This window comes from Haemorhous mexicanus, chromosome 5 (assembly GCF_027477595.1).
Source record: "Haemorhous mexicanus isolate bHaeMex1 chromosome 5, bHaeMex1.pri, whole genome shotgun sequence".
Classification (NCBI taxonomy): Eukaryota; Metazoa; Chordata; class Aves; order Passeriformes; family Fringillidae; genus Haemorhous; species Haemorhous mexicanus.
In genome coordinates this window covers 46,608,866-46,622,580 of record NC_082345.1, presented here as the reverse complement: position 1 = coordinate 46,622,580, position 13,715 = coordinate 46,608,866, and the positions used below count along the sequence as shown (strand labels likewise).

At 37.4% G+C, this 13,715-nt stretch overlaps 1 protein-coding gene across 3 annotated transcripts; it reads left to right on the top strand.

The window, feature by feature from the left end:
• The first annotated feature begins 26 nt into the window (after positions 1–26).
• IRAK4 (interleukin 1 receptor associated kinase 4) lies at positions 27–12,703 on the top strand. 3 transcript variants are annotated; one of them, XM_059847058.1, is made up of 12 exons: positions 27–163; positions 349–518; positions 1,548–1,693; positions 2,014–2,211; positions 2,944–3,104; positions 3,771–3,835; positions 4,103–4,217; positions 6,204–6,313; positions 9,264–9,447; positions 10,252–10,314; positions 10,982–11,140; positions 11,250–12,703. In XM_059847058.1, the coding sequence occupies exons 1-12, from the start codon at positions 161–163 to the stop codon at positions 11,280–11,282; spliced, it is 1,407 nt and encodes a 468-aa protein (XP_059703041.1). In that variant the 5' UTR covers positions 27–160; the 3' UTR covers positions 11,283–12,703. The 3 variants fall into 3 exon arrangements, with proteins under 3 accessions (XP_059703041.1, XP_059703040.1, XP_059703042.1); XM_059847057.1 differs by having other exon boundaries at positions 38–163; positions 346–518; XM_059847059.1 differs by lacking the exons at positions 27–163; positions 349–518 and adding an exon at positions 536–672.
• Positions 12,704–13,715: the final 1,012 nt, after the last annotated feature.

The window sequence follows — 13,715 nt, the reverse complement described above, 5'->3', positions numbered from 1 at the left end:
GGGTGATAGAGCGCTTCCGCTACGTCCTCACCGTGCCGGTGACGTGAGCGGCACCGGGGTCTGGGCCCCGCCCCCTTAAAGGGGAAGCTCTAAAGGCGGAGGGGAAGCGGCGGTACCGCCCGGTGGGAAGCGGGGCCCGGGGCACCTCGGGCAGGCAGCGATGGTGAGGCGTGAGGGGACTCCGGGCGGCACCGCCCCCGCTGCGGGGTGCAGGGGGCGCTCGCAGCCGGGAATGGTGGGCGGGAGCTGCGCCGCTGGGGGCGGCCCCGCCGGGCCGGGGGCGGCTGTGGCGCCTCCCTGGGCGGCAGCTTCTCGTCGAAGCGCACGGGTAACCCTGTGTCCCAGCAGGAGCGGAGGATGGGCGAGCCCGTGACGGATTCCACGTACGTCCGCTGCCTGAGCTACGGGCTCGTGCGGCGGCTGGCGGAGCTCATCGACCCGCAGGACGGGTGGAAGAAACTTGCGGTGGATATAACCAACCCGTCCGGTGAAAGCAGATACAGCCAAGTGCACATAAGGTCCGACATGAAAGTCCCGTAGAGTAAACTCGTGCATTGCCCGTTCAACACAAATACCTTGTTAATCCCGCTTTCCAGCCCATTACTGTTATTTGCTGCTCTTGTGCTGGTGGGCACTTGCGTCTTACGCTCCCATTTCCTTAGGGAATGCAAGGTAATTACTCCTAATTACCTCGGGTTTTAAACAAGCCTCAGAAAATTGACCTAAGAAATTAGGATTAATTAGAACTACAGACGCAGCTATTTTTAGCAATACAGCGCGGGCTACATAACTTTCTGTACCCTAAAGACTAGTAGGCATTGATGTTCAGGTGCCCAAGAGACAGCTGTACTGTAACTCCTAATTCACTACTTCCAAGAAAATGCCCAATAAACGTGGGGAGCCCCAGGCCTAAAACTAACAAGTTTACTTGAGGAGTAATGCTTGCAATATTTTATGAGCATGTCATTGCTTGAAGGGCTTGTTGAGTCCTTCTTGTAACTGTTTCAAAGACTGAGATTTTGACATGCTGTATGTATAATTTTGGGTTTCCAGCCTTTTCTAGTAATGGTAGTATTCAATCTTTGTTTTTCTTTCAATAATATTTAATTGGTCAGAATACTGGATCTCATTTTCTTCTTAATGCCCATCTCAAAATATTCAAGGTGGAGTGTGAGTGCTAAATGGATGCAAAACAGTTATTTTTGCCATTTTATCTGGGTCTGACTAACTCTGTCTCTGGCTGACGTTCTCTTCTCTGTTAGTCCAAGATGCCAATATATTATGGATCCTAGAAAAACAGCTGAAGCCATGTATATGTGTATTTCCCATAGTTTTTCCCATATTTTGCATGCTTTTACCCTGATTTTAAATGTGTTTAGGGTTTTTTGGCTGTGCCTTCAGAAAATTTGTGGTTTTTGCAGTGCATTCAGATTTTTTTTTTTCAGTGTGGATTATTTTTGTCATTTGCCTTTAATCTCTTTCCCTTTTTGCTTCTTGGGTAATTTTTTTCTTTTTTTTTTTTTTAATACTGGTCTTTATATTTTAAGGAAATTTGAGGCATTTGTACAAATGGGAAAGAGCCCCACATGTGAATTGCTTTATGACTGGGGAACTACAAATTGTACAGTTGCTGATCTTGTGGATCTGCTGATTAGGAATCAGTTCCTAGCACCAGCAAGCCTTTTGCTTCCAGGTAACTGTTACTCTTGTACATTTTGTACTGTGTTCTCAGTTTTCTAAGATGCTAAAGAGTTTCACATTAACTTGAAAATCAGAAACTATTAGGTTAAAATAACCAAAAGTGAATATATTTTCCACTTTCTATCATTTGTAATAACAGTTTAAGTAAGAGTTTTGAGTTTCAATAAGAGTGCTAGAGTTTGCACATAGTGGCACAATATAACCTGGTCATACTTATGTGTCTCCTAGTTTTCAAAAATACTGGCATTAACATTACTTAGTTTTTTTCTGGTTCCTAATGTAGTTAACGCTTTTTCTAAATTCCCTTTTCAGAAGCTGTAAGGATGCCACAGGAAGTTACATTACCTCTTTCTTCACAGAAAACCTTGCCTATACATGAGAAACAACTACCTGTACAAGAAAAAAAAGTGGCATCTGTAAAGCCTGCTTTAGCTCAGAGTACTGAGAAGCAGCATTCAGATTCTTCGTACTCAAGTGAAGAAAACAGTAGCTCACAGTCCAGTAACACAGGTAGACATTTACTTTGGTAGAATTCAGTGCTGGTTTTTTGCTGATCTGTTCTTCACCCCACGTGAAATAAATTATAGTGGTGCATGTGAATTATGACTCTATTCCTGTCATGGTGCATTTGTGGGAAACAGCATCTTGCCAATAAATTGCCTACTTTGAGGGAAAACTTCACTGTTGATTAAATTGCAATTTCTTTTTTGCCACACATAATCTGGTTGTACTTTTCCAATACTTAGTTTATAGACTGTTCAGCATCTCATGCTTTAAAACTAGATTTTGTGTGTCAGAAATTACCAAGAATGTTGGAGAAAAAATGACTAAAGAAGGCATTTTAGTAAAGAGTGTAGTTGGTCTGTTCTTTCCTAAAGGTTCACTTTTGGGCTGCTGCCAGGAACGTGATGTAACCTTGGTGTATTTTTTGTATAGAAGGCACTGTGGCACTCTCTGTGATCTGCTACACATTTAATTTCTGCTACCTGTATTGCAAGTATGAATCAAAAATACAATCAGATTTGTGCTGCAGTGCTAGTTGTGAAGATGATGCATAGGTAATTGTATATGTTTATCTGCCTTTTTTTTGTGTTTCTGGTATCTTCATCACAGAGCTGGAAGTAGGGCTCCACTGTGTCAGGTTTTGTGTGGTAGCAAGTTTTAGTTTTAAGAGAACTGAAGCAGAAAACCTTGTTCCTTAAGTGAAAACATAGTTTTATGCTAAATGTCAATGTCTTTCAGATTTCCAGAATTTTTTATTTCATGACTTGGAAAGCATTACAAATAATTTTGATGTGCGACCAGAATCAGCCGGAGGTAATAAACTGGGAGAAGGTGGCTTTGGCATTGTGTTCAAAGGCTACATCAATGGCAAAAACGTGGCTGTCAAGAAGCTCATTGCTGTGAGTTGTCCTGGGAGTTTTTCATTTTAATGACTGTGTACTTTACAGAATAGACTTGTTTATCTTGTTTATTGTGAAAAGTGTTGAATGATACATTTGAAAAAGTATTGTCACTGTCCTACACATTAGTTGGCTTAAGAAGCTTAGTCCCATCAGTATTTCAAGTCAGCTCAGTCACAGGAGCTAATTCTTGCCTTCTCTGTAGCCCCTCCTTTGAGGGGCTAAGCGAGTTGTTGGGAAGAGCAGAGTGCTTCCCCAGTTGTTTTCTCCTCACCCTCAAGAAGTGCCAGTAGAGAAGGGGTCCTAAGGTGGTTTCCATATCAGATTAGGATGCCTGAGATTCACAAGCTAAATAGGTATTGTCGCAGAATTTTAGTCTTTATAACCATTCTTTTGTGTGAATATTGAATTTTGTAATTAAGTGCTATTAGGGTGTAACTGCAATGATTGGAGTAAGTTGTTGATTACTGAAACTGGATCCATTTATCCAGTTATAGTGTTCCAAGGAATTTAAAGTCACGTTCCAATACTTTATTTTTGAACTGAGTAGAAGGTGTATTGTGAAAAGTTAACTAAGAAAGGCTTGCAAATCTTTTTTTTTTTTACTGAGCAACTGTGCATTTATTATGAACCAATGATGTCAATATCAAATACTTCTTTTTATAGATGGTCGATGTTAGTGTTCAGGACTTGAAACAGCAATTTGAGCAAGAAATAAACATAATGGCAAAGTGAGTACATCATAAGACAGTTTTTGTCTTTCTAACATAACAATTTGTGGAAAATGTTAACTGAAAATGTTTAACTGCAAATGTTTCTTATACAGTATAATCACATTTTGTTTGTTTTAAAACATTGCCACACAAACCTGGTTTTATGCAGTAGAGGTGAAGCAAATCATTGGGAATCGAGTTCCCTCTGCCTTGTGTTTTCCTCAGATGTTGAGCGTCTTTCAGAGCACATGTGAACAGATTTTTTTTTTTTTTTTTTTGCTATAGGTGTCAGCATGAAAATTTAGTACAATTACTTGGTTTCTCAAGTGATGGTGCTCAGCCATGTCTGGTGTATGAATACATGCCCAATGGTTCATTGCTTGACAGACTTGCTTGTCTGGTAAGTGAATTTTTTTCTAGCTTCCAATTGCCTTACTTTGCTAAAGTACAGGAATCTGTGGAATGTCTTTCAATGATGTTTTACTACTTTCTTCTGGTTTTCTAATAAGTATTCTTCCAATAAGTTTTTACACAAACATTTTAGGTAGATTAAAGCCAAATCAGGCTGTCAGTGCAATGTCACGTACTGGTATCTGAAGCATCACAGAAGCTTGCACTGACTATGCCTGTGTGAGGCAGTGCAGAGGGTGCTGCAGTCCTGTTCCCAGTTCTTATGTTGGCATGTTCTCTGCTGGTTCCTGAGATTCTGTGAAATCTGTGAAACTGACCTTGTTCATTGTCCTTGTGATAGTGGTTATAATACAGTGCTCCTAGTCTGCTTATCTCTTTCTGAAGTACGTAAGTAAATGTGAATTTCAATGTTAAAAAGTATTATTTTGTATAAATGCCTATGATTTATTCAAATTGTGTATGTTCTAGCCTTGGCCTTAAGTAAATAACAAGTTGCTTTGGTTTAGTGAGGCAATTCTGTGTATCAAGGACACACAGTCCAATAGTAAGCCAGACTTAAGGTAGTAGATTAGTGTCTGTGTTAATTTATTGAAGGAGTTAAAAAAAATCTGCTTAATACTAAGCAATTAAAGCTTCTGAGGTTGTAATCTGGTGAACATTTTACATTGGTGCTACTTCAACCACGCATGTCCTCAGACCTAAGATGTTGGGCTTGCTTTTTTTTCTGCACTGATAATCTGGTTGTGCTGGTTCAAGCATCTATTAGTTAGAGAAAGATCTGGATTAGGGAACTGATCAGGCTGATAAAATAATACTTGGTGAAAAAAATATTTAATTTTCATCTGGAGACATTTCCTTTGTAGGGCTGCACAAATACTTCTGCTCCAGTGGGGAAAAAGTGGTGCTATGATGAGAATGAATAGCAGTGCTTGGGGAAAGAACTAGTTCTGTTAGCACTGCTGTCTCAGTTTAGATTGATTTGTTTGCTTGCATACACTGCTACAGGTGCAATTATTTAACTGAATCAGTGCAGGAGAGAGACTAAGTCTTACCTAAGGACAGTGCAAGTTTATCTGTACGAATGAGGAGTGCTTAACAAGGATGTATATGAAAATGATCATCAGTGTAACTAGTTGTTATCATCAAGGGAGCTTTAAAGCTTTGGGATAATTGAAAGCTAAAGGAGAAATACAAGGAAGAGACAAACTTATGGCATAAATCAAGGAATCTAAATCAGAATCTATAAATTAGAAAGAATCTTTTTTTAATTAGATCAGAGAGGTGAGTAATGTATTTACTTGAATATCAGTTCTTGCTGATAATTTAATTTTGTGACTTCACTGGATGTGTTTGATGCACAGACTCTTGCTTGTGTCATCTTTGTGTCTGGATGTTGAGCAGGCAAGGGAGGTGGTAGAATGGGCAGGTACTGTAATCCACTTCCCTTGGCCACTGACAAGATTTTTATGACTGGTGTTTAACTATAGATGTCCTTACTTCTGAGGTTTTATTAGCATGAGTAAAGCTAAACTCTCAAGAAATCCAAAAATGCTGTAAGATTGACTTCTTGTTGTTAGTAAAAGCTGTGGATTGCTTTGAATTATTCACTTTGGTTAGAAGGCTCTGGTATCAGTGCCAGTACAAAGTGGGAGCTGCAGTAGATACAGATAGGTCTTTGCAGAGCAGCTGGCCTTGGAGGGTCAGAATCAAACATTAACCAAGAACATTTTTTGCAACTGGCAACTTAATCTAAGGCAAAATACAGAAAAAGAATGTAATGTGACAACGGCATGTATTTCTGCCCAAGTCAATTAAGAAATATATGCTGGTAGTGTTTTTAATCATCTACTTGAAAACAGCAAAACATAGCAAGATGTTGCTTTTGGTTCTGGGGGTTTTGTATGTTTGTTTTGGTTTATGTGAGTGTATATATATTTTTCAGATTTTTACTTGCCTTTCTCTCTTCTTAATCAAGGATGAAACTCCACCGATTCCTTGGAATATGAGGTGTAAAATTGTTCAAGGTACAGCAAATGGCATCAACTTTTTGCATGAAAATAATCACATTCACAGAGATATTAAAAGGTAATATCTGCAGGCTATTGCTGGCTGCATTTTCACATTTTCATTTTTCTTTTTAATCTTTCCCCTGTTAAAGTAATTTTAGAGAGAACAAACTGCAAAAAGCATTACTTCAGTCAAGGGCACAATCTTCTGCAAGTGACATCCATCTCCACAATCTTGTCTGTGCCACAAGGAACATGACCAGTTCAGACTTCTAAAGATAATTATGGGGCTAGAACCATAGAATTTCTTAGGGTGGAAAAGACCTTTAAGATCATCAAGTCCAGCTGTTAACCCAGCACTGCCATGTCCACTGCCAAACCATGTCCCAAGGTGCTTGCATCTACGTGTCTTTTAAATATCTCCAGGGCTGGTGACTCCACCACTTTCCTGGGCAGCCTCTTTCACTGCTTCACTTGGTGAAGAAATTTTTCCTTACATCTAATTTAAACCTCCTGTGGCACAAATTGAGACCATTTCCTCTTGTCCTATTGCTTACTGCTTGGGAAAGGAGACTGACGCCCACCTGGCTCCAGCCTCCTTTCAGACAGTCAATTGTAGGGTGCAATAATGTCTTCCCTGAGGGTCCTTTTCTGCCAGCTCCCTTAGCTGCTGGGACCGCTTTCCAGCCATGGGATTTTGCATTGTAATTGTAATTGTGTTATAATATGTAAATTGTAATTCGTATCTTAAATTGGAATTTTGTAGCTGTTACTTTCAAATAGTTATTTGAGTGCCATAAGAACACACAAAGTTCTGTTCTTTAACTGCTTCTAGTGAAGCTGCTGTTAAGAACAATTAATTTTTAAATAGGGAATTTTTCAGATAAAAACACATCTTTTTTTTTTTCCTTTTTGTGTGAGACACTTCTTCAGTGTCTCCTTTGATTTACTCCTATTTTTTATGAATGCAGTAAAATTACTTCAGTCAGGTTCATGAAGTTCAGGGTTCTTCAATGATAACGAATGGTCATAGTTTGTTATACCAGAGTTTTTTTCTATGGATATCAGAACTCAGAATAGGTAGGGGTTTTGTTGTAGAGTTTGGTTGGCTTTTTCTGGTGTTTTTGTTGTTGTTTTGCTGCTGCTGCAGTTTACTATGTTGGTGTTTTTAAAAAGAAGCCCAAGTCTTTGAAGAAAAGCCCCAAATGCCTTACTCTTTCTGATGGTTAAGAAGGAGCAACTGACTGCGTGTTACAGATGAATGTTTTAGTAGCTTTCTGGCTTCTGGCAACTCTGCTAAATACAGGCAAATTCAGTTTTGTGACCTTTCATCTTGGGGAGAACAAGCATTTGCTTCAGCTGTCTCATGTATGTGCTTGCTGCTTTGACAGTTTGTTTCTTCTTTCTTCCCTGCTTAAGCCTCCTGAGAAGTGTAATGACTGCAAGGGATGCACTTTTTTACCTTACGCTGCCTCTACCCTTCTAACTGCTGTGAGTTGATCATATTAGAGAATTGGGTTTGGGGTTTTTTTGTTTGAATAAGATTTTGCAACTTGTCATGTGAGTAGTTGATTGGTACTATTAATAGTGCTGCCACTCCTAGATAACACTTAAATGAAGAGACATCTAACAAGATTACTTCAGCCTTCATTTTGCTGTGTAGACCATTCATAAACACGCAGGCATTAGAACAGCTTCTCTAGGCTAGAGGGGACAAGATTTAATGGGTATTCTCACAGTTGTTCGTAGTTTTTTGGATTGGTTACACCCAGGAAATAGCTCCGTTCTCTTTTGAAGCTTGAAAGTTGCAGTAAAACTTGCATTTGTTGTGCTTTTTGTGGTGTACCCAAAAAAATGACCACTCTTTGGGCTGGACTCAAGTTGATAAGAAGCTGAGATTTATGAAGTTGTGATCTTGTTCTGGTTTTTTTTTTTTAAGAAGTTGAGCTTTAAACAGAAGACCAGTTGGTGGATGATGCCAAGTGTCTGGCCTTTTGTAGTGATCATATATCTAGCAATATTTACAGCAGCTCTAACATCAAGTGATTGTTTGTAACTTACAGCTGTGTTAATTTTGTCCAGGTTTGGTGAGCAAGAAGGGCAAGTTAGAAGTATAACTTTCTAGGAAGTTTTATATGTTATATCAGACATTATGGATTTCTTACAGTTCCATTAAAGGGATCAGAAAATGAGGATTTCATAAATATTAAATCAAGCTATTTTAAAATGGTTTTAAGTGGTACAAGTTAAAACCCAGTAAATTTCTGCTGTAATTCATCCCACTGAGTATTTTATGAAAGCATTGAGGACTTTGAAATGAGCCTCATTTGTCAGGGTTGCTTTTTTTTAAGGAAAGTAAAAGCTGGAGGTCAAGTGAAAACACAGCACGTAGAATATTCTAGCAGTAATAAGTTTTCTGTTTTTCTTTTAAGACAAGAACAAGAGTATTATTATTCATTTGATACATTAATTTGTCATGGTCGACATAGTATTAGATAATAGATATAAAAAACCTGCTTTTGTTAGTCCTGAGCAGAGATTTAGATTATAAGAATTAAACTGTGATCCAGTAGAAGTTGATCAGAGCTAATTATTCTCTGTTGTCTCTCTTAAAGCCAAACCATAAATGTAACATCATTGGTCTTTTAAAAGAAACTTTCATATTTCAAAGATTTGGGGGTAGGGGGAACATCTAGTTTTTTTCCTTGTGTTTTGTTGTTTTGCCTTTTTTTTTTTTTTTTCTGCATGCATGCATGCACACACAAGAAAAAACATAGATGGATCTTGCAGTCAGTTCTTCATTTATTTAAAGGAATGAATTTTGAAATTGAACAATTTCCAGCAAAACTAAATTTACACAACTTGTTTTATGAATAATGTATAAATATCTTATCTGTCAAGATAGTCAAAATAGCAGTTTACATTTGGTTACTAAAGAATTAATAATCTGTCATAAAACCTATTTATTGTACTGTTTGGAAAATTCTCTTTTCTTTTTTGTTTCTTCCCTTACCTTCCCTCTCCACCAGTGCAAATATCTTATTAACTGATACATATGTGCCCAAAATTTCTGACTTTGGCCTTGCAAGAGCATCTGTAACATTCACACAGACAATCATGACTGAAAGAATTGTTGGAACAGCAGCCTATATGGCACCCGAAGCTCTGCGGGGAGAGATAACACCTAAATCTGATATCTTCAGTTTTGGAGTAGTAAGTAGAATGTGGGAAGCAGTATATGACTTCTTTTGTAAATGATAAAAGCATACAAAATCAAGGGTATCTAAAATGAATTTATTACTCTGGCCTATAATTTTTCTTTTTCCCCAATAGATACTTTCTTAAGATAGTATTTCTAAACTTTGACTGTGTTAAAATCATTTGAATATATTGATTTGCTATGTTAAAGGAAAGAGTAAAATAATATTCCAGGTTCTAGCTAAATGCGGTTTGAAGTAGTGTGAAGCATTGTTTTTGCTTGCATGGTATTGCACAAAAGTGTACCTCAGGCTGAAAAAGAAAATTTAAGAAACTGGTCTAAAATTATTGTGTTTTACTATATTCAACACCAAAAATACAATGTCCATGTTGAATTTGCCTTAGAGCTGAGTACAAAAAAGGCATGAGCTTAATATTTGGAAGAAAAATTAATTTGTTCTGAGTAGATCCAAGACCCTACTCACTACTGACCACTTCCTTCACAGAATTTAGTTTCATGGGAAGGTAGGCCCAACACTATGTCTGAATAGTTTGGAAATCCTTCAGTCTTGCTATGAGGGAACACCATGTAGGGTGAGAATAACTTGTGTTGAAATTTGTAAGCACACTGCTAATAACAGTTAATGAAAATAAAGGTAGGAACAGAACCAATGAATTGGATTGGAAGTCTTTGGACAAACACTGATCCTGAGAGGATTTGTTGACAGGCTGGAGGTCATGCTCCTTTTTGCAGATCATATATATGATAAGGGTTATTCTGTGCTTTATTCTCTCTTCTGATTTTTTTTTTCCTCCTAGGTCTTACTAGAAATAATAACAGGTCTTCCTCCAGTAGATGAAAACCGGGAGCCACAGTTGCTCGTATGTTCATGTTTTCTCCTTCCCTCCCACTGCTCCAGGATCACTTTATGTGAAATCATAGTCAGTTAACAGGTTCTGAGACAATCAGTTGTTGGTCAGCAATTTCAGACTGACCCACAGAGGAAGGCAGAAGATCTGCCTCTACTCATTGCCTCTTATTTATTCATTTATGCTTCCTCAAACAGTACGTGTGATTACAGATAACCCACTTCAAGTGTGTTGAACTGAGGACTTTTGGACTAAACCAGTCAGATTTAAAATTTGATTTTTGACTAGAAGTTTCCAGCAGATACTGCAGCCACTGAGACTGGAGACAGAAGATTAGTTTACAGGCAGACATTAGTTTACAGGAAGGGGCTTTATAAAAGTGATTAAAAAAATTATACCAGCTTAAGCTTGCATATTTGTGTGTTATTAGGATACTTAGTTGATTGTGCCTCTTCTCTTACAAAAGAAACAATACTAGAAAACTGAGCCTTGAAGTGGGAGACAGTTAAATCTGTATGATATAGCTTAAAGAAATTTGCTTTATGATGTTGTGGTAATTAAAATGATATGGAATAAAAATAATTAATAAGTTAATAAAAAAGTATAGTTTATTTATACTCTCATATGCTGTCCAGATACTTACAATGTTATCCGCTTGTTGGTTCAAATTCTCTTGTAGTTAAGTATAAAAGATGAAATTGAGGATGAGGAAGCAACTATTGAGGATTATGTTGATGAAAAGATGAGTGACTGGGATGTACCTTCAGTTCATAAAATGTATTCAATTGCTGATCGGTGTCTGAATGACAAAAAAACCAGAAGGCCAGACATTAAGATGGTATGTAGTCTTTCAGAAAAAAGGCTTATTTTGGGTGAGAGAGTGTGTGTGTGTTTTCCCTGCATATGGTCACACTATCAGTTAATTATATTTGTCTGTTCTCTTCCAGGTCCAACAGCAGCTCCAAGAGATAAAAACTTGATAATGTGTTTCTTCTGATACACCAGTGTTTATGTAATGGAGACACCAGTCCCAAACATTTAATCAGTATTTAGTGCAACATTATCAGTGATTCTGCTTTCCAGAACTTTCTGGACACATGTTAAGGTGACCTGTGAACCTGTCAGCAGCTCTTTCACTGTTGCCTTGGTCACAGGGCCCTTAACATGGGAAAACTCTTTCTTGTATTAACAAACTGCAGTGCTGGTACATCATCTTCTCCTGCAGCTCTTTAAATGCATTTCCATATTACAATCTATTTGATGCTTTTTATTTCCAAATATTTAGTATGTCTGCTGCAAAAGAATATGACTGTAACTGGCAGAATATTTTTTCTGCAAATTGCTTTCTTGATCAGGTGTACTAGGCCTTTGTCTATTGAAGACAAAACCATTTAATACCTGTAATGGTACTTAATGTTGTCTTTTTGAGAAATGACAATTACCCAATTTAAACAAGCTTCTACTTCAGCTTAAGCGTTCATATTAGAGTGAATGGTCTGGTACTGTTAGTGAATGTGATTGTTATCAAAAAGTCTCCTTGGTGTTAGACTAGTCTTCTTGGTCTAGTCAAAGGCTGCAAGACATTTTCTAGGTTGTTTTTTTCATTTCAAGGATTCCCAAGCAAAATCGTTATCTTGCTGTGCAGATGCATTTACATTTGCAAGTGCTTTCTTACAGTGAACTCTGTGATGACAAACCATTTAATTTTTATTCACAGGAAGACTCTTAGCTACTTTGACTATTTTAGGAGGATTGAGTATTTTTAGTACTTTAGAAGAAGATTCCATATGGATTATAAATACAGATGGTTGCTTTTCTTAAAGGGGTCAGAATAATGATGTGAAGACCAATTCTGTATTTTGCTTAGTCAAATAATTAAGCTATTTTTAATATATATATGTATGTATATTAGCTAAATACAAAAGTACACTTCTGAAAATATAAATGGAAAGCTTTTTAAAATAGAAACAATGACAGATCAAAGCAGACTAAAAATGGAATAAAAGTGTCTAGTAAAATTCCAGATAGTTTACTAAGTATGAACATATTACCATTGTAAATGAAAGATGTTATTTTCATATAAACTCATTTTGCACTTCTTGAACTTTCTTAATAGCTTAGGGATAAGAACATATTTGGGCCTGCAGTTAAATTGGAAATTCTGTGATTATGTGTGACTTCATTGAGGAATATATATCTCATTGTAGGAAGCATGTGATTTCAATGTAATGATATCATTAGATTTCTGGCTTTTTTTTTGTATTGCCTTTTCAAACTTCTAGCTTAATTTAGAAAAAAGGATGAGATTTTTTGAGTATAAATTGTAAAAAACTGTTAACATAAAAAACCCCTCTGCGTTATTACTTCTTTCTACTATTAAAACTTTGAGCCTTGAAAATAATCATCATTTTATGTTGCTTGCATTTCTGTTAATAAGGCTGTACAGCTCTGAACCTGGAGAAAAAAGCTGCTATAAAGCTAAAGTAGAATAAAATCTGCTGAAGCCATTCTTCAGTTTTAAGCATCTCCAGCTGTTACATGAAGGTTTATTAGATCATGCCTGCTTTTTACGATTCCCTGGAGCTGGAATACAGCTACAGTGTTGCCCAGAAGTCTGTTTGCTGTAGCAACTCCCTGGTCAGCTCTGTTCACCTCTGGGAGGGTAGAACATTTCTGTTCATACACCAACTGTGATATTCTTCAGTGTGAGGAGAATCTCAGCCACAAGCATGGGAGTTCCTGCTCTGTCATACTAGACCACTACTATTTGCAGTGCTGCTCTCAGCAGTGAGGTTTTGACAGTAGTTTTCCCTTCCTCACTGACAATGAAGCAGGTTAGCTATTTCATATGATTTAGAAAAACGTTTTGAACTTTTTTAGTGAATATAAGGGGTTAACTGGGTAAAACTAGCTAACTTATGTGGCAACTATTTTTTTTTTAAATATGCAGGGGGCAAGGAAAAGGAACTTCCCTTTCCCACCCGATTTTTTTTTGAGGTCTCCATACAGTAAAGTCAACATCTCTAAACACTAACAGAGGATAAGAGTAGCTGACTTTAGTTTATTTTGTTCCCTCCAAAAACTTTAAATTATCCTAGAATACATACTTCTTTGTTTTAGTTACTATAATAAGGCTTTCTAGGACACAGATCAGTAACTTGAGTCATTCAAGATACTTGTAATGGGATGATCTGGTTTCATAGAACTGGAGCTGAGAGAAATCCAGTAGTATGGTATAGTAGTTCATGCTGAGCAAGTAAGAACAGATAGAACTGTTCAATCACCAGTCAACTACTTCAGCATTTTAAAAAGACAGAAGAAATTTTTGAAGGGGCATATTACTGAAAGCACAAAAACCTCAAGAGAAGAACAGCCTTGGATTCTGCTATGGAGCCCTCGGTGCTGCTCCCATA

Excerpts from the sequence above, each read along its gene's own strand:
- IRAK4 (XM_059847057.1), top strand. Across the intron at positions 3,836-4,102 it reads GAAATAAACATAATGGCAAA|GTGTCAGCATGAAAATTTAG; the intron begins GTGAGTACATCA and ends TTTTTGCTATAG. Across the intron at positions 10,315-10,981 it reads ACCGGGAGCCACAGTTGCTC|TTAAGTATAAAAGATGAAAT; the intron begins GTATGTTCATGT and ends ATTCTCTTGTAG.